Genomic DNA, 25,522 nt, shown 5'->3' with positions numbered 1-25,522 from the left:
TTGGTGTACTAACAGTTTTGCAACACGCAATGCTGTCAGTTTCCATATCCTTTGCCCGCCTATTCCCATGCCACCCAAAACTGCATGATGGGCGCCCATACTCCCAGCAATCTAATAACACCTGCTTTGTGGGGTGTGTTTCTTCATGACCTTGCAGATTTGTCCAGGAAGACATGGATAGTTTTAATGGCCTTAGGTCTAAAGGCATTTCTCCTACTTCTATTTGTAATGAAGGAATAGCTGTTGTCCTAAACGCACCACAGCATATTCGAAGTGCCTTGGCCTGTACTCTATCTAGTTCTTGCATTAAAGTTTTAGTTGTTGAACTATAAACTATGCTTCCATAATCAAAAACAGAACGAATCAGTGCAGTATAAATCCTTTTCAGGGACATGACTGATGCTCCCCAGCTAAACCCTGCTAAACACTTCAGTATATTTATACCTTTTTTGCACTTATCTATCATTTTCTGAATGTGCGTTTTAAAATTTAGCTTAACGTCAAACCATACCCCCAAATATCTTATACTATCAACTTGCTTAAGATGCTGCCCATACTGTTTAAGATCTATAGTAGGGTTCGTTCTTTTTTTGGAAAAACATATAAATTGTGTCTTTTCAATAGATAGATGAAAGCCCCACTCATATGACCACTTTTCAACCTTAACAATTGCATTTTAACCTTCAGATTGTCTTGACTTATGCTGTTGATTTGGTTGATTTTTTTCCGTTAACAATTCTAATATTAATGTAGTATAACTGACATCATATGTAATGTAATTTTAATGTATATTAAATTAAATTAAGTTGTTTCGCTGCTGGTCTTCAACCCCAACATTTGATCTTTTCTCGTGCCTCAGGTCAGAACACAGCTCATTCACTTTAATACTGGAAAAAATCAAATAATACATCTTTAAGCACTAATAAGTTACCATCATTGAGAAAACTGAATAAAACCAGCAAATACAAATCAAAAAGTGACATTACTTGTTATTTTGATAGCACTCTATACAGATATAAACTCCACAACAAACAATAACTAATGTAACTAATGCTTTATGGTTCCAGTAAGAATTACAGTTACAGCGGTAAACTAATATGCACTGATACAGTACACAGTAAACATAAAGTACAAGTGTATGTGATATTAAAAAGCATATGTAGTACAAGTTGAAGTCAAGTGAATAATATTAAAAGCGAGTACAATAACATAAGTGATGTATTAGATTTATAATAGCACTAATTATATGTATAATACCATAATACATAAATGAATAACAATAGTTGAATAAGAGCATGTAATATCAAGAGTGTAATAATACAGAATAGACAATAATGAAGTATAGAGAATGTGAAGCTACGTCAAGCTGGGCGTCTTTGAGAAGACCATCCTCTGCTACAAATGCTGAAATTAATACGGATACCTGCTCATCTTTTGCTTTGTTTTTGCCTTTAAGTTATTCACGTTCTTCATTGGATCGTTTGCAGGGAAGAGAAGCTATTTTATCGCTTTGCATGATAATCTTAAGATTTATAAAGTGACATTATTAATAGATTTACTATCCAGCATCTTCTATCTCCGCGACCTGCTTCCCTTTGTGAAAAAATACACCGCATTGTCCAGTTTTCTATCAGAACGATGATCAGAGTTACTTTTGCAGTTCTCCATGCAGCATGAATGACTAACAATGGTGACAGTTTCCACAATCACGACAGAAAATCAAAATACTGCCTTGAACTCAATAGCAGAGGCAGCGTAATCCTCCCAGTATGACGGATAAACAAAGCAGTTTCCCAGAACTCAACACGGCATGACGGCAGCTTCACATTCTCTATTATTGCAGCAATGTAATTTCCAGTACTCTTTCCACCACTGATCACTACTAATAACTACATTAATAACATAATTTCTCATGTTTCTCAATAAAATAAAAATGTGTATGCTTTTTGTTTGTTTCTTTTTAACATGTAGGAATGTGAGGACTACACAGACAAAACGATGAAGGTGATTGTGAAGCACAATGTCATGGCTGAGGAGGATCCATCAGATTTGTCTATTGTGATCGAGGGAAACCAAGTGATGGAAGGATGTGGAAGCCGAACAAAGGCATGCATACTGCTGATGGGACTCATTTATGCAATCAACATCGAATATCCAAAGGAGCTGAAGAACACGTTTGAAGCTTTTCAAAAACATTTTTTGGAAATTGACTGGGCAAAACTACTGAAAAAGGTCCACAGCCTCAAAAATAAGCTCATGCAGTAGACACACATTTCCCCTCTTGTTCGAAGAGGATCTTTTGTCTGGACATACTTTTAATGGAGTTGTAATGGAGTGTAGTTTTATATTTTTCTTCTTTTCCCTTATTTGCTCCACACACAGACACAGATCCATCCACTCTCTCTCTCTCTCTCTCTCTCTCTCGAATTTTGAGCTCTCCTTCTACCCTCTTTCCCTCCCCATTTGTTTGTTTCTTTTATTCTCATCCTATCTTTGAGAGTGAGAGCAAGCTCAAAAACAAGTCAATTCGTTCATTGTTGTGTGAAGCTGTTGTACTTTATTTAGCACTTTATTCTGTGTTTTTTGATAATTTGGTGCATCATTGCTGCATATAAACAAGGCTGTTCGGTTATTTGTTATATGAATGTACCTGGACCACAGATTTGGTCACTCACTTTTGTGTAAATCTGAAGAGACACAAAGAGTTTATTCTAAGAGTTTAGATACAAGAAAATCTTAATGTGATTGGACATCCAGCACTGCTCTGATCTCCTCACTTTTCCTTTCATTTTCTCTTCTCTGCGCCCTTCTCTCCTCACTTCTCTTTTCCGCTCTGATCTGGATGTCCTAAAACAGGGATATGTTTTATTATCCAACATTATTGAAACAACATTTGATAGATCAACGAGTAATAAAACAGGTTCATTACTTGAAATGTTGTGTAAAGCTAAAATTTTGAGTGTTTCATAGGATTTTTTGGATTATAAACATTGATCTGATGAACCATCTGAATGTCTTTATTGTGGGGGGTACATTTTACCTTCTCTGAATAAGTAATTGTTATTAACTGATATTAATTAACTTTGATTTGAAGAGATAATTTTTACCTAATTTTAATGAGTAAGTAGCTGTTGAATATATACATAAATGTGAGGTATTGTTACCCAATTTATGCAAGTATTTAATAGCTTTTTACTTCAGATAGTTTATACTCAATATATGGGATTAAATCTACCCCACCAAAGTCGATGCAAATTGTTACCTCACATTTATTGGGTAAATTCTATAGATTAGTTTTTACAGTGATATAGCACAGTAAAGATATAGACGGATGGCTCTAAAGATCCTGAATCTGGATTCACCGCTGCAGCAGTTTATATTCCACAACTCAAAGTCAACATTTCAAAAAGATTTCAGATCATATTTCTGTTTTTACTACAGAGATTATAGCAATATTCATAGCTCTTCAGTGGATAGAAGAAGTACAACCAATAAGATCAGTCTCCCTTTCAGTTTTAAATAGCTTGTTACCAGATATGATATTTGAAGTGATGCAGAGTTTATAAAGAATAAGTCAATCCGGACTAATAGTAAACTTCATGTGGGTCCATCAGACATGGGTGTGGAAGGAGATGAGGAGCAGACCATCTGGCCAAACAGGCTTGAAACATGTTCAAATGGACATTACAACAGAAGTAAAAGGGTTAATAAGAAAGAAATGGCAGAAGGAGTGGGATAGTGGAGCAGAAGATAGACACTTATATCTCATTCAAGAGAAAGTAGGTCTAGAAAGAAGAAAGTATGGCAAAAGAAAAGATGAGGTTTTAATGTCAAGGATGCGTTTGTTAAATCAGAGCCTACACAGAATGGGGAAAGTGTGATAAATGTGGTCCGGCTGAATCAATAGAGCATGTTCTTATAGTGTGATGCTTATGAAAGAGACAGATTTATACTAATTCAAGTGTTCAGATCCTTGGGAATAAATCATTTGTCACCTCAGGTTATGTTAGGAAATGGCCCAAAGCAATCAAGAATATTAAATTAATTCATTATTTTCTTAAAAGAAACAAGATTGATGAATAGAATTGAAGAGATTGTAGTATTATTTAGTTCTTCCTAAACATTATGCGCTCCACACTCCTATCCAGCAGGTGGCGGGACTGCACCAGTTTAGTTGCTCTGCCAACCGCCATTAATACCAGAAGAAGAAGAAGAAAAAGAAAACGAAAGTAAACACGAGAAATACGCAGATAGCAAGAGAAAGCGTTGCTCGTTGGATTTGATCCATGCCATGTCCTAGAAAACATTTTTATAGACACAACTTTAGCACAGACGCTACTAATTTTAACTCTCGCGGGCATTGTTTCTGTATATTTAATCCAATCCGTTTGAGAGATATGAGAATTAATTGATATCAAGCTACAGGCCTAAAGCACAGAACAATGAGCGTTTCATATACTTATAAATTATCTTCTTAGTGGACAAGACTGCAAGTAAGTTTTCAGAAAGGGTTTATTGAAAGTGAATGTGTTTCTGAAGGTTTTTCTGTATTTCTGCTTCTGTTTTATTCTGTTGTTTCTGTGAAGCGAAATCGAAAGTATTGTTAATCCAGCCATTTCTCATCAAGATCATGTGGTTATTCTACATGAGTGCATTTGTTTGTTACTCACTTTATTTTCTAGTGTTTTTTGTTGCTGTTGCTGCTAACTCAACATATTGATTGATCTGATTAATATCCATCATCTCCAGGTCATACTGAACAGCAGATTGTTGTCTCATTAGTGCTGATCAATAACAGTTTAGCTGCAGTATGTCAGAGGAGCGAGGAAAGATGAGTCTCTCACAGAAACAGAGGTAAGACTGAGTCTGCTTTCAGAGAATCATTTTAAACACTGCTGGAGTTTCTCATGTTTCCTCTTTAGTGTGTAATGTATCTGTTTGTGTAAGATCTTCAAAGATACAAAGGTCTTAGTCTCCTGCAAAGTGATTTATTCTGTCTAACAGAGAACACTGATCCAGAAATGCCTAAAATGCCTGACTGAAGTCCAGATATTACTTTCTCAAATGTCTGCATCACAATGTGAAATATTAGCGTAATGCTGTTCAAAGGTAAACACAAAGAGAAGACGAGGCTTCAGTGAGTTGTAGTGTTGTCGTCATGTTGTGGAGACGCTGTGTGTTTGGATGCGAAAGCAAACCCTCTTTGTTTGGAATCAGTGGTTAAGATTTATTTATAATGCTGTTCCTGAGCCGTACGACCCAAAGGTTAGCTTGTGTTCAGCACGCTTTATGAGCTGCAGTGCATTTTCTCCACAACATCAGCTATACACACCTAAATAAACTGTAAATAAAATACAGTAAACCACACCTAAATTACTGTATTTGATGTTGGCTCTTCAGGGCATAAAGTTGTTACAGTGAAGAAGAAACATTATAACTTTATGAGATTGTATCTGAAAGATAAGAGAGTTACAAAATAAAATCTTACTTCTGTGAAACGTTCAGCTCAGACTTGGACTCGGGGTCAAACGGATACAGTAATTATTACAACAACATTATTACTGTTATTATTACACACAATAAACAAAGTGTTGAACTTTTAAAATAGCGTCATATGGTCCTTTAACTGAAGTATGCTAACAGAACTGTGTAGCGCTGATGTTTCTGCTCTCCACTTCAGTCAAAACATGAAAAATTAGATCAGTCATATATTTGTACAAATATATTTAGTCTCACATTTTAAGTACTTTACAGAAATTGTTAAACAAATGTAAGTCTGTAAACAAGAATGACTGCTATCTTTAAAACTCTGCAAACGATTCTGTGAAGGACTGGAGAGAATGTGTGTCAATATAAAACACAGATGAACCTCCTGTAGTGAAGTTTCTCTTCTCTCTTTGTGTCATTAGTGTAAGATCAGGCTCACATGTGTCTGTGAAGAGTGACTGGTCAAAGAATGATGACATGCCAAACTTCAGTGAGAAGAAAACATCTATCAAAAGGTATTTATTATCTTTGACATTATAATATTGTGTTGGCTTATTTCCCCACTAAGATGCTTGTGATAGAAATGAATGAAATAAAACAATAAATCACTGATTTCCTCTTTATTGAACTCGGTCTGGAGCTTCGTTCCAGTAACACAATTACTCAAGCAGCCATGGAAAATTAACCATGTTTAACCAAATTAACTTTGGAAAATAGATCATGCAGCCAAACATGAATGTTTTTCCATATATTCATAGTCATAGATGGACAAATGCATGTCTATACTGTGTTTAATTACCATCCTCAACAGTAAAGCTCTTTAAATGAGACTGAAGGAGCTCCTGTAGTAAAGTGTTTTGTTCTTTGTGTCATTAGTGTAAGATCAGGATCACATGTGTCCAGCTCTGTGTCTGTGAAGAGTGACCGGTCAAAGGATATAGCACCATACTTCAGTGAAGAAACAACATCACAAATCAAAAGGTATTTGATGTGTTTCTATTTCTTATTTTCTGTCAGAAAGTGTATCAGTGAATATTTATTATAAAACTTATAGTTCAAAAATTGATAAAAGTATTGTTTTTCTCTTTTCTAAAAATGCTTAAAAGATATTTTGGTCATATTTGTCCTAAAAACGCAGTATTTTGATTTATTTCATTTACTATCAGGCTTCAGGATGAAACATTAGATCCAGATTTACAGTCTCACAGGAACCACAAGCATTTTACAGACAGTCTCCTGCAGATCTTCCAGGTAATAAAACACATTTTCAATAATATTTAATAATTATAATAAACAAATATGTTATTGAATAAGATTGTGACAGAACTTTTATTTCTAATTTCTCTTTTTAAAAACCCATAAAATAAGAATAAAAACCTATTATTAATATTTAGAGCTAATTAACATTTGTCTCAGCTTTATTATGAATATTTTTAATTACTGAATAAATAATTTTGACCAAATATAGATGATTTTTTTGTTTTGCTTTGTAGGATCTTGAGAGCAAAATGATCAAATTTCTAAAGAAAGAACTGGAAAAGTTTAAGAAAATATTACAAAAAGAGGACTTGCAATACTTCGCAAAGGATTTTAATGAGAATAGATCCAGAATCAAAGAAGCAGCTCTTGATCTCACGCTCTACTTCCTGAGAGAGATGAAGCAAGATGAAGCTGCTGATACTCTAGAAGGTAAGAGACTCTTGATCATCTGTCAGACTGCCATTTATAAATGTAGGAGAGAAAATAAGTTTTAAAATATCTGTATTTTTGTTTCTATTTAGATGAGCTGATCTTCATTCATCAGCTAAAATGTAGCCTAAAGAAGAAGTATCAATGTGTGTTTGAAGGAATTGCAAAGCAAGGTGACTCCACACTTCTGAATAACATCTACACAGATCTCTATATCACTCAGGGTTGTAGTGAACAGGTCAATACTGAACATGAGGTAAGACAGATTGAAGTTACTTCCAGACGTCATGAATCACAGGAGATACAGGTTGAGTGCAAACATTTGTTTGAAGCACCTGAACAAGACAAGCAGATCAGAACTGTACTGACAAAAGGAGTTGCTGGCATCGGAAAATCAGTCTCTGTGCAGAAGTTTGTTCTGGATTGGGCCGAAGGAAAAGAAAATCAAGATATCAGCTTCATATTTCCTCTTCCATTTAGAGAGATGAACTTAAAGGGACAAGAAAAACTAAGTTTGATGGACCTTATAACTCAGTTTTTCCCAGAGACAAAAGGACTAAACCTTACAAGAAGGAACCAAAACATCCTGTTCATTCTTGATGGATTGGATGAATGTCGACTTCCTGTAAACTTTAAGGATAATGAGACGTGGTCTGATGTATCATCACCAGCCTCTCTGGATGTTCTCCTCACAAACCTCATCAAGGGAAATCTGCTTCCTTCTGCTCTCATCTGGATCACAACCAGACCAGCAGCTGCCAGTAAGATTCCTCCTGATTGTATCGACCGGCTGACAGAGATACGAGGATTCAATGATGCTCAAAAGGAGGAGTACTTCAGAAAAAGATTAATGGATGAGAATCTGGCCAAAGAAATCATTGCTCATGTTAAACAATCAAAGAGTCTCTTTATCATGTGCCACATCCCAGTCTTCTGCTGGATTTCAGCCACTGTTCTCCAGAACATTTTAGAGGAGAAAAGAAATAATGTGATAAATAATCAGGCTGAAGATTCCTCCAAAACACTGCAGGAGTCAAATACTGAAGACACTCCTAAGACTCTGACACAAATGTACACACACTTCCTCAGATTTCAGATCCAGCAGAGCAGACGAAAGTATGATGGAGAATATACACCAGATGTTTCCTGGGATAAAGATGCCATCTTTTCACTGGGGAAACTGGCATTTCATCAGCTGGAGAGAAACAATGTGATCTTCTATGACACAGATCTGGAAGCCTGTGGTATTGACGTCTATAAGGCATCGGTGTACTCAGGCATGTGTACCCAGATCTTTAAGGAGGAAACAGGGATCGTTCTGGGAACCATGTACTGCTTCGTTCACTTGAGCATTCAAGAGTTTATTGCAGCCATTTATGCACATCTGTTTCTAGACATCAACAAGAAATATGGGTTTGATCAAGACTCTACAGAACAGGAAAACAAAAGCATGATTGATTTGCTCAAGACTGCAGTGGACAAGGCACTTGAGAGTGATAATGGACACCTGGATCTTTTTCTTCGATTCCTCCTTGGTTTGTCACTCCAGTCCAATCAGCGACTCTTACAGGGTCTGTTGATGCAGGAAGACGCCAATGACCAGAGCAAAAATGAAATAGTTCGGTACATCAAGCAGAAATTTGCAGGTAATCTGTCTCCAGAGAGATCCATCAATCTGTTCTACTGTCTGAATGAACTGAACGACCAAACTCTGGTGAAAGAGATTCAGACCCACCTTAGCAAAGGAAGTCTGTCATCTGCTGATCTTTCACCTGCCCAGTGGTCTGCTTTGGCCTTTGTGTTGTTGACATCAGAGGAGGAGCTGGAGGAGTTTGAGCTTCAGAAATTCAAGAAATCAGACGAGTGTCTCATTAGACTATCAGCAGTCATCAAAACCTCTAAAAGAGCTCTGTAAGTTATTTCATATATTTTGTCATGTTTTGTTGTCATCTTAAAATTGCATTTATCTACAGTGATTCATAGCAGGTTTGGACACCCCTGATCTGTAGTGATTATTAACCATATACCAATTATAAGTATATATCTCTTTTAGGGTTAAATCATAACCTTTTGTTTCGACTTTTTTTCTTTAAAAATTGCAGTCCTTTGGAATTAAAGTGCAGTGCAATGTTTTTTATTAGATTCACATGTGTTTTATGTTGAAATTTCTCTTTTCAGCAAAACAAGCTGTTTAGTTAGCTGCAGAAGAAGCACATCATGTTATTATAAAACACATTGTTTCAGATAGTTATTTTTACTCAAATATGCAGTTCAGCTTCTTAAACTTCTGGTATAAAGGACATATACTCTTGCATAACCTCAATGCATAAATTATTAACCTCCAGATTTTCCACCTCAAGACACTCATCAAGATAATAGAGCAGCACTTTTAAATGTATAACTCATTATCATTAATGATATAAACATATTATTCATTTACATATTTTAGGTTTTATTCAAGCAAGCTAGTTTGTTTTATCTAGGAGATTTGAATAAATACAATTCTAATATATATGCAGTATATGTACTGCTCATGTAAAAATTATTGATATTAATTTAATTTTTGTATTTAACAAATATATTATATGTATCTAACTCTGTGATTTGACTTATTTATCTTGTAGGCTAAATGATTGTGGCTTAACAGACAAAAGCTGTCCAGCTCTGGCTACAGTTCTTGGATCAGATACCAACCTGAAAGAACTGAACATGAACAATAATAATCTGCAGGATTCAGGAGTGAAGCTGCTCTGCACTGGACTAAAGAATATAAATTGCAAGTTAGAGATACTGAGGTAAGTTTTGTGACAATCCCTAGTGTTTGGATAGAATTCAGATCCATCTGTTAACATGGACCTAGATAATTTGCCACAGATTGCCCACTGCTATGATTGGCGAACAGTTTTGCATATTAATACAATTCAATACAATACAATATTTATTTGTAAAGCACCTTTAAAAACAACCAAAGTTGACCAAAGTGCTGTACAGCATAGAATAAAAAGGAAGAAATAAGATGAATAAAACCAGAAGGATTGTTTTTTTTGTTTTTTTTTTAATGATATGGTGTCACCGAAACCGAAATTAATTTCTCAGTTCATGACCTCTTTCAGTAACTGTAACCTGAAGTGTTCTCAGGTGAGCTGATGAGTAAAATTTTAAAGGTCTCTAGGCCTTTTTTATTCAGTTGTACACTAAATTGCACAGTAGGAACAACTAACAAGGAACAAAAATAATTTACTTTATAGATTAATATTGTAAAGGTTATTTCTGGAATAGCTCATTAATCTGTTGAATGTTACATTTTAATTTCTGTTCTAGGCTTTCAGACTGCAGGATCACGGAAGAAGGTTATAAAGCTCTGGCTTCAGCTCTGAGATCAAACCCTTCACACCTGATAGAGCTGGATCTCACAGGAAATGATCCTGGACAATCAGGAGTGAAGCAGCTCAGTGATTTACTACAGGATCCAAACTGTCAACTGAAGACACTGAGGTGAGACGTCATGAAATAATACTAAATAAATGATATGCAGGCAATTTATTTATAAAGAATATTTCATTAATCCAGTTTGTAAATCCATCCCTTTCACAGTGTTTCGGAGTCAGATGTTGTTTTTCACCAAGTTTATTTCTGAAATGAAGTTTACTTCATCTTCTGTTTTCTCTTTATGCAGTCTGAATAACAACTGTATCACAGAAGGAGCTTGTCAAAAAAGCCAGAGTTGTATTAGTATTATAAAATATATATATATATATCTCGTCGTCATCCAGTGTTGGGGTTAAAGCATTACAATTAACGTGAGTTACGTAGTATTACTTTTTTCAAGTAACTAGTAAAGTAACGCATTGCTTTTTAATTTACAACATAATTTCTGAGTTACTTTTCCCCATTAATTGACTGACAGTGCGCTGTGAACATGCTCTTACTGTAGTTCTAGACTAAATGTAGATGTGCATTAATTCATCGCACTCACAAAAAAACACATTTAGTATTCATCAAAATGATTTAAAACCGTGAAATGCAAATTCAGAATATGACTCAAACCTTCAATAATTAGATGTTAAATAACACAAATGTATCTAATCCCATTTTATTAATGTCTTTGCTGCTAACCTTTGATCCAGTTCAACCAGACTAATAAGCAAAAATGACTTTAGATAAATTATCAATTGTGCTTCATTGTTGTTTATTGCTGAAGAGTGTTGAACCTTCTTCTCCTGCGTTCTACTTTACAGACGTGAATTTACTCCTCCTTCATCCTGAGGTTTATTCATTACACTTTTTGGTGTGAAAGTGCTTTTATATTTGCTATAATTAGAACTTCTTGTATTAAAAACAATCAAGCCCTGCTCATATTTAAAAAGTAATGCAAAAGTAACGTAACGCATTGCTTTCCATAAAAAGTAGCCAAGTAACGTAATTAGTTAATTTTTTAGGGAGTAATGCAATATTGTAATGCATTACTTTTAAAAGTAACTTTCCCCAACACGGGTCATAGCAGTGTCCTCTTATGCCAGATTATTAAATTTAATCAAATTCAATCTGTTATGCCCCGTCTAGGGTAAAGGAGCAACATGAAAGAGTACAACACAAAGTTTTGAAAAGATGAATGAACAGTATTTTGATGAGAACAATGGTTTAACGATGCAAGTGGGGGAATAATGGCTATTAACAATCAAATTAAATCACTATCAACAAAATCCATAGATGGATTTTGAATAAATTCTGTTAAGTATAACTATAACTTTGTAATGTAGAAATATTAAATGATTGCAAAAATGAAAATAACTAACTTTGCATACAACTGTACTTTGAATAATTGACTGGTCCATGTAACACTGAGGACAAAACACTGTGCCGCTCAGAGATGCAGCGGTTCTCCTGTTTGTTCTGTTTATAAAATGGAGATTTGTGTCTGAAAGTTACTCAGTAACTTGTTTATTGTACATTTGTGATTTGTGCAGATATTCAGAAAAACATGATTCTTGTTTGTGTGATACACTAACTCCTATAGCAGCGATCCTCAAATCTGACTCGTGAGATCCTCTTTCCTGCAGAGTTTAGCTCTAACCCTAATCAAACACGTCTGAGCTGCTGATCAATGTCTTCAGGATCATTAGAAAATCACAGGTAGATGTGTTTGATCAGGGTTGGAGCTAAACTCTGCAGGAAAGTAGATCTCGTGAGCCAGATTTGAGGATCGCTATCCTACAGCATATATGTTATTAAAAACAGAAACTCATTAAATGGCTATTTATATTTTTTAACATCATTTTGATGACATTTCCGCCCCACTATGTGTGATGGCAGTGAGATGGGAGAGAGAGCTCAAAACTCTTCAGATCGTATAATGAAACATTAATATAATACAGAATCATCCTCTGTACAGAAACGAGGCGAGAACATATGATAATTTATCATTATATTTCTATATGTGTGCTCTTTGGGGCTAAAGCCTTAATGGAGCTGTTTAAAGTAGTCATGTGATCATAAATTAATCGGCGCAGATGCAATTCAATATGTGTGGCCTTCTATGTGAAATAATCATAAATGCTAGTTTATGCTGTTTGATTATGGCTCGAAGTTCTTAGCTGGAAGCTGTTAGCCCCGGCTGACCCGTTTAGTCCTTGCGTCCGCAGTGGAAATGTGTCTAATAATTTCTGACTGGTATTTAACTGAACAAATCAAACAAACATATATCCGGCCATGGTTGTGTCATTTTATGATTGAAGCACAGTGGTGACAGCGAGGTCATGACCCTTTACACAACCTGTGATGATGCGTTTCCAAAGTTATTTAATATATTTTCATTTCAAGAAAAAAACGTGTATTTTTAACACTGCGCTTTGTGTTCCCTTGGTATTAAATGACAGAAAACTAGTTAACGCTGTTGTGTGAGTGTTTCTAATACACCAGCCGAGGGAGTGATGTCAAATGAGACATTTTTCTCTGTTCTGACCAATGCAGTCAATGTTGACTCTATTTCTCTCTTTTGTAAAGTCACAGAAATACTAACATGGATTTTTCTTCTTACAATTGTGGAAAATGAAAATGCAAAACTTGCATTTGTTGTAGTTTGCGTTCACCAATATAGAACTTTACCCAACTATACTGTGAAAAGGGTCCATTCAGGCCAAAATCCTGTAGTACATATTATATTTTCTTCAGTCTAGAACAGAGGTCGACAACCTTTCGGCATGACGTGCCATTTTTAATTTTTCTGGTTAACCACTGTACCAATACACCCCCCACCCCCGTCACCGCTGGATAAATACAGAATACACTTTTATTTTTATTTTATTTTTTTAGTTTGATTGATTTTGGTTGTCTAGTGGCGGGGTGTGAGAATGGAGGCTCACTCGAGTGGGTGGGATTCCTCTCTCTCACTCCGTCATGGAGTAAGGTGTGTACCTGTTGCTGATGCATCAGTGGAAGATGTACTTGTCCCGGTTGGTGAACAAATTGGATTTGAGAATATAGTTTCTGCCTTGCGCATGAACAAGGCCGTTGTGATCTTCCTGAAGGAGCAGAGTTTGGTTGGTCGGTTGATTGAGAGCAGAGTGATCAAGAGAAATTAATTTCTCAGTTCATGACCCTTTCAGTAACTGTAACCTGAAGTGTTCTCAGGTGAGCTGATGTGTAAAATATTAAAGGTCTCTAGGCCTTTTAGATTCAGTTGTACACTAAATTGCACAGTAAACTGACACGGAACAAAAATAATTCACTGTATAGATTAATATTGTAAAGGATATTTCTGGAATAGCTCATTAATCTGTTGAATGTTACATTTTAATTTCTGTTCTAGGCTTTCAAACTGCAGTATCACTGAAGAAGGTTATAAAGCTCTGGCTTCAGCTCTGAGATCAAACCCTTCACACCTGATAGAGCTGGATCTCACAGGAAATGATCCTGGACAATCAGGAGTGAAGCAGCTCAGTGATTTACTACAGGATCCAAACTGTCAACTGAAGACACTGAGGTGAGACGTCATGAAATAATACTAAATAAATGATACGCATGTCAATTATTTATTATACATAAATATTATTATATTTCACTAATTCAGTAAGATACAGATGCTGCAGCTGCTGTTGTTTTGATGATAAATGTCACCACAGTTTAGTTGTGTTAAAAGTTACAGGTTAATCAGATATTTTGTGTCACTAGATGTGCTGATATTCAGTATTTTGGTGCCTCAATAATTATCATTTATGATCGTGTTATTGTGGACATTTCTTATGAAAGAATATTCAGTGTGATTTATTATCCTGATTGTTTAAATGTTACTGAATGCACTGCACATTAATTTCCATCAAGCTCAGATTTACAACACTGTAGATCTACTACAGCAGATCTATAACAGGCCACAAACATGTGATGTGTGTCAGGATAATTTGGCACACACACACACACACACACACTCACACTCTCTCACACACACACACACACACACACACAGGTCTGAACCTGCAGTTCTCTCATAATGAGCAGAATTACTGTTGCATCAACACAGACATCAGTTAATAAAACTATCCAGAGATGATCTAAACCCAGATCATGTTCCTGTTAGTGGATCAGCAATCCAGTGTTTGGTGAATTCTGCTACATAATAATAGGAAGAGCCAGCATCAAAAGATCAACTAAATATATGGCTATGAATGCTTAGCTGTCACAAGATAGTTATCCCTTTGCTAACTTTCCTCGTCTCCTGCTTAAAGCCAGAAATATCTTTGAGAATTTTGAGAATCATGATCTAGTGAGCTTTTGCCCATGAGTTTCTTTTAAAGAATTTACTTTTGTCTTTCTTAAAATATATATTTGTATATTTGTTCAGCTGTTTAAACTTAAACTAGAGCTTTTCGTTACAAACAATGTTTGATAATCTTTAAATGTTTTGTGATGCGATGCACATTGAATTGAATCCTGCTTCATCTTCTCTTCTGCAGGGTTTTGAGTCCTGCTGCAGATGAAGCCTGTCAGTATGTGACTGGAATTGTGGGTAAAAACCCGTTACTCCTGAGAGAGCTGAATCTGAGTGAACATGAACTAGGAGACACACGAGTGAATCAGATCGCTGCTCTACTGCAGGATAAACACTGTACACTCAACACACTGAAGTGAGTATCTTACATCATTTCATGAGTCACATGACTATGCAGCATATTGCACGAATATTTAAACAGCATAATAAAACAACATATGTCTACACAAACAGCAAACACAAGCGTATATATTAACCGTTTAGGCGCTAATCGCTAATAGCAATCTACATAGCAATAGCTCAGAAAACTATCTATACACCTAAAACAAGAATTACTCCCCACGCTGGGAATATATAGTTTAAGTTATAAATTAAATCTGGAATTGTTCTAGAAGTTCAGCAAGCTTCAACACGAGAACAGCATGGCTTTTTACTATCAGTGTGTTTTGTTTTTCTAACGATCACGTGATCTACTGAAACAACGTTCTTAAAGGGGCAGCACCCAACACTAACTGTGAAGATAGCACTGTGAATGATGAGATAGGTGTCAACCAGTGGCGACTGCTGGTCTTTCAAAGAGGGGAAGCTCATTTTCGGCCTACATCATAAAAATTGTCCATTTATGAAACAACGTCTAATAAAGAGGCTGATTGGAAAAACTTAGTTTATGTATTTTGAAAATACAAAAATATTAGGATTAAATGTATTTAAATACAAAATACATTAGATTTTTTTTTCAAAGGTATTTAAATAGAAAATAGTATTTAAATCCATGTATTTGAAATACTGCCCATCCCTGTTTGTTTTTCTGTTTTAAAGACCAAATTGTGGAAAATGATCCAAAGGTATTTGGGCACTCTTCCTCTGTTTTTTGTTTTATTAAGACATTGTGACTTTATTAAATAGTTTTCTTCTCTCTTCTCTCTTTCTCTCAATGTAGGTTAAGATACTGTTATTTGACAGATGAAGGATGTTCTGCTGTGACTTCAGCTCTGAAATCAAACCCATCACACCTGAGAGAACTGAACCTGAGCGGGAATAAACTCGGAGACTCTGGAGTGAAAAACCTCAGTGATCTACTGATGAACACACAATTCAAGCTGCAGAAACTACAGTTAGTATCATTATACTCTTTTTGTTTTTATTATTATTATTATTATTATTATTATTATTATGCAAACAAACATAAAACTAGAGTTAGTGTGTGATTGAATCAAGAGATTTGTTTAAAAACTGATTCATCCAGTAAAGAAACAAGTGAAGTATTTATGAGTGAGACATTAAATCATTCTTTCAAACCACTTTTTCATCATTTTAATATGAACTAAATATATTAGAAATACATATTCATTTAAATGTTTAATCATTTATTCAAATTAAACACTTTTAAATAGACTGCAGCAATGATATTTTGTCACATTATTTTGTTTCGTGGGAGAATCACACAAATTGTACTCAAAAAAATGTTAAAGGTTGGCAGGTCTGTTAATGTTATTTTTAAGTAGTTTTATAGTTGATCCTATATCTTAATCTACTTTGTTAATCTTTGTTTCTTCTGTTTTTGTTTATGGTCATATAATAAAGTTTTTGGCAATGTTCTGATTATTGTACTGTATGATATTAACACATGATGAATTACTCTCACATGAACTTGACACTTGTCTGATTCATTGTCTTATCTCTTTCTGTCTTCAGTCTGTGTGGATGCAGTATTACAGAGAAACAGTGTCTCATCCTGACTTCAGCTCTGAAATCAAACCCATCACACCTGAGAGAACTGGACCTGAGCGGGAATCAAATAAAAAACACAGGAGTGAATCACTTATGTGACGTACTGAAGGATTCACACTGTAAACTGGAGACATTGAGGTCAGTAACATTCACATACAAGAATAAAATGATGAAAATCACTTCAACAGTTTAAACCCAAACACTTTATACTCAATATCTCATGATGAGTCTGAGTTCACTTTATATTTGATCAATGACGAGTTCACATTATATTTTATCAATGATGAGTTCACATTATATTTGATCAATGATGAGTTCACATTATATTTGATCAATGACGAGTTCACATTATATTTGATCAATGACGAGTTCACATTATATTTGATCAATGACGAGTTCACATTATATTTGATCAATGACGAGTTCACATTATATTTGATCAATGATGAGTTCACATTATATTTGATCAATGACGAGTTCACATTATATTTGATCAATGACGAGTTCACATTATATTTGATCAATGACGAGTTCACATTATATTTGATCAATGACGAGTTCACATTATATTTGATCAATGACGAGTTCACATTATATTTGATCAATGATGAGTTCACATTATATTTGATCAATGATGAGTTCACATTATATTTGATCAATGATGAGTTCACATTATATTTGATCAATGATGAGTTCACATTATATTTGATCAATGACGAGTTCACATTATATTTGATCAATGACGAGTTCACATTATATTTGATCAATGACGAGTTCACATTATATTTGATCAATGACGAGTTCACATTATATTTGATCAATGACGAGTTCACATTATATTTGATCAATGACGAGTTCACATTATATTTGATCAATGACGAGTTCACATTATATTTGATCAATGACGAGTTCACATTATATTTGATCAATGACGAGTTCACATTATATTTGATCAATGACGAGTTCACATTATATTTGATCAATGATGAGTTCACATTATATTTGATCAATGATGAGTTCACATTATATTTGATCAATGACGAGTTCACATTATATTTGATCAATGACGAGTTCACATTATATTTGATCAATGACGAGTTCACATTATATTTGATCAATGATGAGTTCACATTATATTTGATCAATGACGAGTTCACATTATATTTGATCAATGACGAGTTCACATTATATTTGATCAATGACGAGTTCACATTATATTTGATCAATGATGAGTTCACATTATATTTGATCAATGACGAGTTCACATTATATTTGATCAATGATGAGTTCACATTATATTTGATCAATGACGAGTTCACATTATATTTGATCAATGACGAGTTCACATTATATTTGATCAATGACGAGTTCACATTATATTTGATCAATGATGAGTTCACATTATATTTGATCAATGACGAGTTCACATTATATTTGATCAATGACGAGTTCACATTATATTTGATCAATGACGAGTTCACATTATATTTGATCAATGACGAGTTCACATTATATTTGATCAATGATGAGTTCACATTATATTTGAGTTCACTTTATAGATTAATATTGTAAAGGCTATTTCTGGAATAGCTCATTAATCTGTTGAATGTTACATTTTAATTTCTTTTCTAGGCTTTCAAACTGCAGTATCACTGAAGAAGGTTATAAAGCTCTGGCTTCAGCTCTGAGATCAAACCCTTCACACCTGATAGAGCTGGATCTCACAGGAAATGATCCTGGACAATCAGGAGTGAAGCAGCTCAGTGATTTACTACAGGATCAAAACTGTCAACTGAAGACACTGAGGTGAGACGTCATGAAATAATACAAAATAAATGATACGCATGTCAATTATTTATTATACATAAATATTATTATTATATTATATTTCACTAATTCAGTAAGATACAGATGCTGCAGCTGCTGTTGTTTTGATGATAAATGTCACCACAGTTTAGTTGTGTTAAAAGTTACAGGTTAATCAGATATTTTGTGTCACTAGATGTGCTGATATTCAGTATTTTGGTGCCTCAATAATTATCATTTATGATCGTGTTATTGTGGACATTTCTTATGAAAGAATATTCAGTGTGATTTATTATCCTGATTTTTTAAATGTTACTGAATGCACTGTACATTAATTTCCATCAAGCTCAGATTTACAACACTGTAGATCTACTACAGCAGATCTATAACAGGCCACAAACATGTGATGTGTGACAGGATAATTCAGCACACACACACACATACACACACACACACACACACACACACACGTCTGAACCTGCAGTTCTCTCATAATGAGCAGAATTACTGTTGCATCAACACAGACATCAGTTAATAAAACTATCCAGAGATGATCTAAACCCAGATCATGTTCCTGTTAGTGGATCAGCAATCCAGTGTTTGGTGAATTCTGCTACATAATAATAGGAAGAGCCAGCATCAAAAGATCAACTAAATATATGGCTATGAATGCTTAGCTGTCACAAGATAGTTATCCCTTTGCTAACTTTCCTCGTCTCCTGCTTAAAGCCAGAAATATCTTTGAGAATTGTGAGACTCATGATCTAGTGATCTTTTGCCCATGAGTTTCTTTTAAATAATTTACTTTTGACTTTTGTCTTTCTTAAAATATATATTTGTATATTTGTTCAGCTGTTTAAACTTGAACTAGAGCTTTTCGTTACAAACAATGTTTGATAATCTTTAAATGTTTTGTGATGCAATGCACATTGAATTGAATCCTGCTTCATCTTCTCTTCTGCAGGTTTGTGGGTCCTGCTGCAGATGAAGCCTGTCAGTATGTGACTGGAATTGTGGGTAAAAACCCGTTACTCCTGAGAGAGCTGAATCTGAGTGAACATGAACTAGGAGACACAGGAGTGAATCAGATCGCTGCTCTACTGCAGGATAAACACTGTACACTCAACACACTGATGTGAGTATCTTACATCATTTCCTGTGTCACATGACTATGCAGCATATTGTACGAATATTTAAACAGCATAATAAAACAACACATGTCTACACAAACAGCAAACACAAGCGTATATATTAACCGTTTAGGCGCTAATCGCTAATAGCAATCTACATAGCAATAGCTCAGAAAACTATCTATACACCTAAAACAAGAATTACTCCCCACGCTGGGAATATATAGTTTAAGTTATAAATTAAATCTGGAATTGTTCTAGAAGTTCAGCAAGCTTCAACACGAGAACAGCATGGCTTTTTTCTATCAGTGCGTTTTGTTTTTCTAACGATCACGTGATCTACTGAAACAACGTTCTTAAAGGGGCAGCACCCAACACTAACTGTGAAGATAGCACTGTGAATGATGAGATAGGTGTCAACCAGTGGCGACTGCTGGTCTTTCAAAGAGGGGAAGCTCATTTTCGGCCTACATCATAAAAATTGTCCATTTATGAAACAACGTCTAATAAAGAGGCTGATTGGAAAAACTTAGTTTATGTATTTTGAAAATACAAAAATATTAGGATTAAATGTATTTAAATACAAAATACATTAGATTTTTTTTTCAAAGGTATTTAAATAGAAAATAGTATTTAAATCCATGTATTTGAAATACTGCCCATCCCTGTTTGTTTTTCTGTTTTAAAGACCAAATTGTGGAAAATGATCCAAAGGTATTTGGGCACTCTTCCTCTGTTTTTTGTTTTATTAAGACATTGTGACTTTATTAAATAGTTTTCTTCTATCTTCTCTCTTTCTCTCAATGTAGGTTAAGATACTGTTATTTGACAGATGAAGGATGTTCTGCTGTGACTTCAGCTCTGAAATCAAACCCATCACACCTGAGAGAACTGAACCTGAGCGGGAATAAACTCGGAGACTCTGGAGTGAAAAACCTCAGTGATCTACTGATGAACACACAATTCAAGCTGGAGAAACTACAGTTAGTATCATTATACTCTTTTTTTTTTTATTATTATTATTATTATTATTATTATTATGCAAACAAACATAAAACTAGAGTTAGTGTGTGATTGAATCAAGAGATTTGTTTAAAAACTGATTCATCCAGTAAAGAAACGAAGAAGTATTTATGAGTGAGACATTAAATCATTCATTCAAACCACTTTTTCATCATTTTAATATGAACTAAATATATTAGAAATACATATTCATTTAAATGTTTAATCATTTATTCAAATTAAACACTTTTAAATAGACTGCAGCAATGATATTTTGTCACATTATTTTGTTTCGTGGGAGAATCACACAAATTGTACTCAAAAAAATGTCAAAGGTTGGCAGGTCTGTTAATGTTATTTTTAAGTAGTTTTATAGTTGATCCTATATCTTAATCTACTTTGTTAATCTTTGTTTCTTCTGTTTTTGTTTATGGTCATATAATAAAGTTTTTGGCAATGTTCTGATTATTGTACTGTATGATATTAACACATGATGAATTACTCTCACATGAACTTGAGACTTGTCTGATTCATTGTCTTTTCTCTTTCTGTCTTCAGTCTGTGTGGATGCAGTATTACAGAGAAACAGTGTCTCATCCTGACTTCAGCTCTGAAATCAAACCCATCACACCTGAGAGAACTGAACCTGAGCGGGAATCAAATAACAAACACAGGAGTGAATCACTTATGTGTCGTACTGAAGGATTCACACTGTAAACTGGAGACATTGAGGTCAGTAACATTCACATACAAGAATAAAATGATGAAAATCACTTCAACAGTTTAAACCCAAACACTTTATACTCAATATCTCATGATGAGTCTGAGTTCACTTTATATTTGTGTAATTCTTCACATTAATGATTTGTTTGTAAGATGATCTCTCTTCCTCTGTTTGTCTCTTTCTAGTCTTTATGGCTGTGGCATTACAGATGTTTCTTCTTTAACTCAGTCTTTGACAAACACAAAAGCACTGCAGTTTCTAAAAGAGCTTCATCTGAGATATAATAAGATTGGAGACTCAAAGCAGAAGCTCATTGATGTGCTACGAGACTCAAACTGTGAACTGAGGTGAGTAAACTTCACTTTGTGATATTAAACAGATTCATTTACCTCTGATATCATATTATTTGCACACACACACACACACACACACACACACACACACACACACACTCACTCTCACTCACTCTCACACTCACACACACACACACACACGCACACACACACATGTTGGTTTTTGTGGTTTATGGGGACTCTCCATAGGTGTAATGGTTTTTATACTGAACAAACTGTGTGTGCTATTGCCCTACACCAACCCTACACCTAAACTTAGCCCTCACAGGAGACTTTGTGTATTTTTAGATTTTCAAAAAAACACCATTTAGTATGTTTTTTAAGCCTTTTGAATTACGGGGACATAGGCAGTGTCCTCATAAACCACCTTCATATTGTAATACCTCTGTCATACCCATGTCATTATACAAATTTGTGTCCTCATAAACCACATAAACATGCACACACACACACACACACGCACACACTCACACACACACACACACACACACACACACAGTTCCTAACAAACGGCTGTGAACCTGGAAGTTCAGAAGAGACACACATTTAAGACATAATGTAGTCTCTGTATGAATGGATATAAACTGTTTGTACAGCAGATGCTTTCCAGATGAAGCCATCTTTAACAGAAATCTTGCAGATGTACGTGTGCTATCTGGGGTTGTATCATTAATTACACGTCTTTTCTCCACATTAATAAAGATGAGGTCATACAATGTTATTTGAGAGGAAAGCCTTTTAAAAACACAAACCCTGTGTCAGAAATCACCCCGTACGCTTAAATAGGGCACTTTTTGAGTGGACAGCCATTTTCAGTGGTGTCCAAAAGTTTAGTGAACATTATCGAGTGCACTCATTCAATCCCACAATGCACAGCAATAACGAGTATACAACTGATGTATGCCCAACAGCTAGAGAATACCCATAATGCACTGAGTCACGCAACAAATGAATTCCCGCGTCTCACCAGAAGATATCTATATGTTTTGATATCACAAAAATAGCATAGTTGATGATCTGACCACTTCTCTTCTGTTCCACCTTACAGTGTAGATAAAGATCCATCAGAAGATGATAAATGCTGTATACCATAATCTGAAGTGGTCTTGAGAGGAGCAGTAAACATCAGGTGAGGATCCACAGAAGAGCTTCACTACTGTGTCTATGAGGAGAAATAAATGTGATAAATGTGTAAATGTGATCCATACAGGTGAAGAGACTCAGACTTTACAATGAGATAATGCAGCATGTGTGTTAGAAACATGATATTACATGATTAATGTTAAAGATCAATTTGTTTCATTTAAAGCTGGAACAGAGGAAGAAGCTCAGATGAGTCTGTCTGGATCTTCAGTTTAATAATATTTGTATTAAACTCATCCAAAATGATTCAAATGTTTAAATGTGATTGTCAAGTGCAGCACTTAAATGTATCAAAAGATATAAAGTCATGTGAACTTTCCATGTTACTAAAACCATATATATGATCTCTGTTATATTTTATACACATTGTTATTGTATTTAATGTTATATTAAGTTAGCTATGTGTCTGTCTGTTGCTAACAAACACAAATCCTCTCATTACAACAAACACAGCAGAAACACAATGTGAATAAAAGATGGATTGTGCAGTTTTGTCAGATGAATTGATTAAAACAGGAGTTTTCACACACAGTGAGTTTGAGCTGAACTGACTGACAGCTGCAGTGTTTAGAAATGCTGTCTTTTACTCACTGTTTGTGTCGTTTTATTCACTATTATTTTATTCACAATTTGAAGAAAAGTATGTTTTTCATGAGACTCTGTGACTTTTCCTACATAAGTAAAATATATGTATTTAAATGATATAATGGTGATTGCTGGTCACTATTCTGCTGGCTATGATGGTAATTTAATGTGTTTTTATGTCATTGACTGTCGACACATTGTACAGAATGTATGTGGTTATGTTCAAGGAGGGATAACTTAACATACATTTGATGGTTCATTTGTGTCTGATTATTAGTGCTGTCAAACGATTCATCATCCAAAATAAAAGTTTTAATTTACATAATATATGAGTGTTTACTGTTTATGTATACATATACAGTGGGTACGGAAAGTATTCAGACCCCCTTAAATTTTTCACTCTGTTATATTGCAGCCATTTGCTAAAATCATTCAAGTTCAGTTTTTTTTCCTCATTAATGTACACACAGCACCCCATATTGACAGAAAAACACAGAATTGTTGACATTTTTGCAGATTTATTAAAAAAGAAAAACTGAAATATCACACGGTCCTAAGTATTCAGACCCTTTGCTCAGTATTTAGTAGAAGCACCCTTTTGATCTAATACAGCCATGAGTCTTTTTGGGAAAGATGCAACAAGTTTTTCACACTGGGATTTGGGGATCCTCTGCCATTCCTCCTTGCAGATCCTCTCCAGTTCTGTCAGGTTGGATGGTAAACGTTGGTGGACAGCCATTTTTAGGTCTCTTCGGAGATACTCAATTGGGTTTAAGTCAGGGCTCTGGCTGGGCCATTCAAGAACAGTCACGGAGTTGTTGTGAAGCCACTCCATTATTTTAACTGTGTGCTTAGGGTCATTGTCTTGTTGGAAGGTAAACCTTCGGCCCAGTCTGAGGTCCTGAGCACTCTGGAGAAACTCTGCTGAAAAACACCCCCACAGCATGATGCTGCCACCACCATGCTTCACTGTTGGGACTGTATTGGACAGGTGATGAGCAGTGCCTGGTTTTCTCCACACATACCGCTTAGAATTAAGGCCAAAAAGTTCTATCTTGGTCTCATCAAACCAGAGAATCTTCATGTGTTTTTTTAGCAAACTCCATGCGGGCTTTCATGTGTCTTGCACTGAGGAGAGGCTTCCGTCGGGCCACTCTGCCATAAAGCCCCGACTGGTGGAGGGCTGCAGTGATGGTTGACTTTCTACAACTTTCTCCCATCTCCCGACTGCATCTCTGGAGCTCAGCCACAGTGATCTTTGGGTTCTTCTTTACCTCTCTCACCAAGGCTCTTCTCCCCTGATAGCTCAGTTTGGCCGGATGGCCAGCTCTAGGAAGGGTTCTGGTCGTCCCAAACGTCTTCCATTTAAGCATTATGGATGCCACTGTGCTCTTAGGAACCTTAAGTGCAGCAGACATTTTTTTGTAACCTTGGCCAGATCTGTGCCTTGCCACAATTCTGTCTCTGAGCTCTTCAGGCAGTTCCTTTGACCTCATGATTCTCATTTGCTCTGACATGCACTGTGAGCTGTAAGGTCTTATACAGACAGGTGTGTGGCTTTCCTAATCAAGTCCAGTCAGTATAATCAAACACAGCTGGACTCAAATGAAGGTGTAGAACCATCTCAAGGATGATCAGAAGAAATGGACAGCACCTGAGTTAAATACATGAGTGTCACAGCAAAGGGTCTGAATACTTAGGACCATGTGATATTTCAGTTTTTCTTTTTTAATAAATCTGCAAAAATGTCAACAATTCTGTGTTTTTCTGTCAATATGGGGTGCTGTGTGTACATTAATGAGGAAAAAAATGAACTTAAATGATTTTAGCAAATGGCTGCAATATAACAAATAGTGAAAAATTTAAGGGGGTCTGAATACTTTCCGTA

General features: G+C 35.3%; 2 protein-coding genes across 7 annotated transcripts in view; one reads left to right on the top strand and one right to left on the bottom strand.

Annotated features, from left to right (window-relative positions):
- LOC306874493 (uncharacterized protein) overlaps nt 1–25,522 on the bottom strand; it is a 419,619-nt gene that overhangs the window by 386,632 nt on the left and 7,465 nt on the right. The window lies entirely within an intron of this gene.
- LOC306874479 (NACHT, LRR and PYD domains-containing protein 3-like) overlaps nt 4,195–25,522 on the top strand; it is a 181,004-nt gene continuing 159,676 nt past the window's right edge. Inside the window, exons 1-18 of one of the 6 annotated variants that reach the window (XR_013784624.1) lie at nt 4,195–4,493; nt 4,750–4,854; nt 5,910–6,002; nt 6,364–6,468; nt 6,654–6,738; nt 6,981–7,176; nt 7,269–9,087; nt 9,801–9,971; nt 10,498–10,671; nt 13,985–14,158; nt 15,126–15,296; nt 16,101–16,274; nt 16,856–17,033; nt 20,643–20,810; nt 21,388–21,561; nt 21,739–21,900; nt 22,955–23,035; nt 23,216–23,957. Coding sequence is in view for 5 of the 6 variants with exons in the window: in XM_079424565.1 (XP_079280691.1) it covers nt 4,811–4,854; nt 5,910–6,002; nt 6,364–6,468; nt 6,654–6,738; nt 6,981–7,176; nt 7,269–9,087; nt 9,801–9,971; nt 10,498–10,671; nt 13,985–14,158; nt 15,126–15,296; nt 16,101–16,274; nt 16,856–17,029; nt 20,637–20,810; nt 21,388–21,561 (3,728 nt within the window). In the remaining variant the exon portion in view is untranslated. Of the gene's footprint in view, nt 4,494–4,749; nt 4,855–5,909; nt 6,003–6,363; nt 6,469–6,653; nt 6,739–6,980; nt 7,177–7,268; nt 9,088–9,800; nt 9,972–10,497; nt 10,672–13,984; nt 14,159–15,125; nt 15,297–16,100; nt 16,275–16,855; nt 17,034–19,661; nt 19,833–20,636; nt 20,811–21,387; nt 21,562–21,738; nt 21,901–22,954; nt 23,036–23,215; nt 23,962–25,522 lie in introns of those variants that run through there. The other 5 variants (XM_079424567.1, XM_079424568.1, XM_079424569.1 and 2 more) reach the window with 5 other exon arrangements.

Source organism: Barbus barbus, assembly GCF_936440315.1.
Source record: "Barbus barbus genome assembly, chromosome: 9".
NCBI lineage: Eukaryota > Metazoa > Chordata > Actinopteri > Cypriniformes > Cyprinidae > Barbus > Barbus barbus.
The sequence above is the reverse complement of the archived record's forward strand: the minus strand, read 5'-3'. Positions and strand labels throughout refer to the sequence as shown.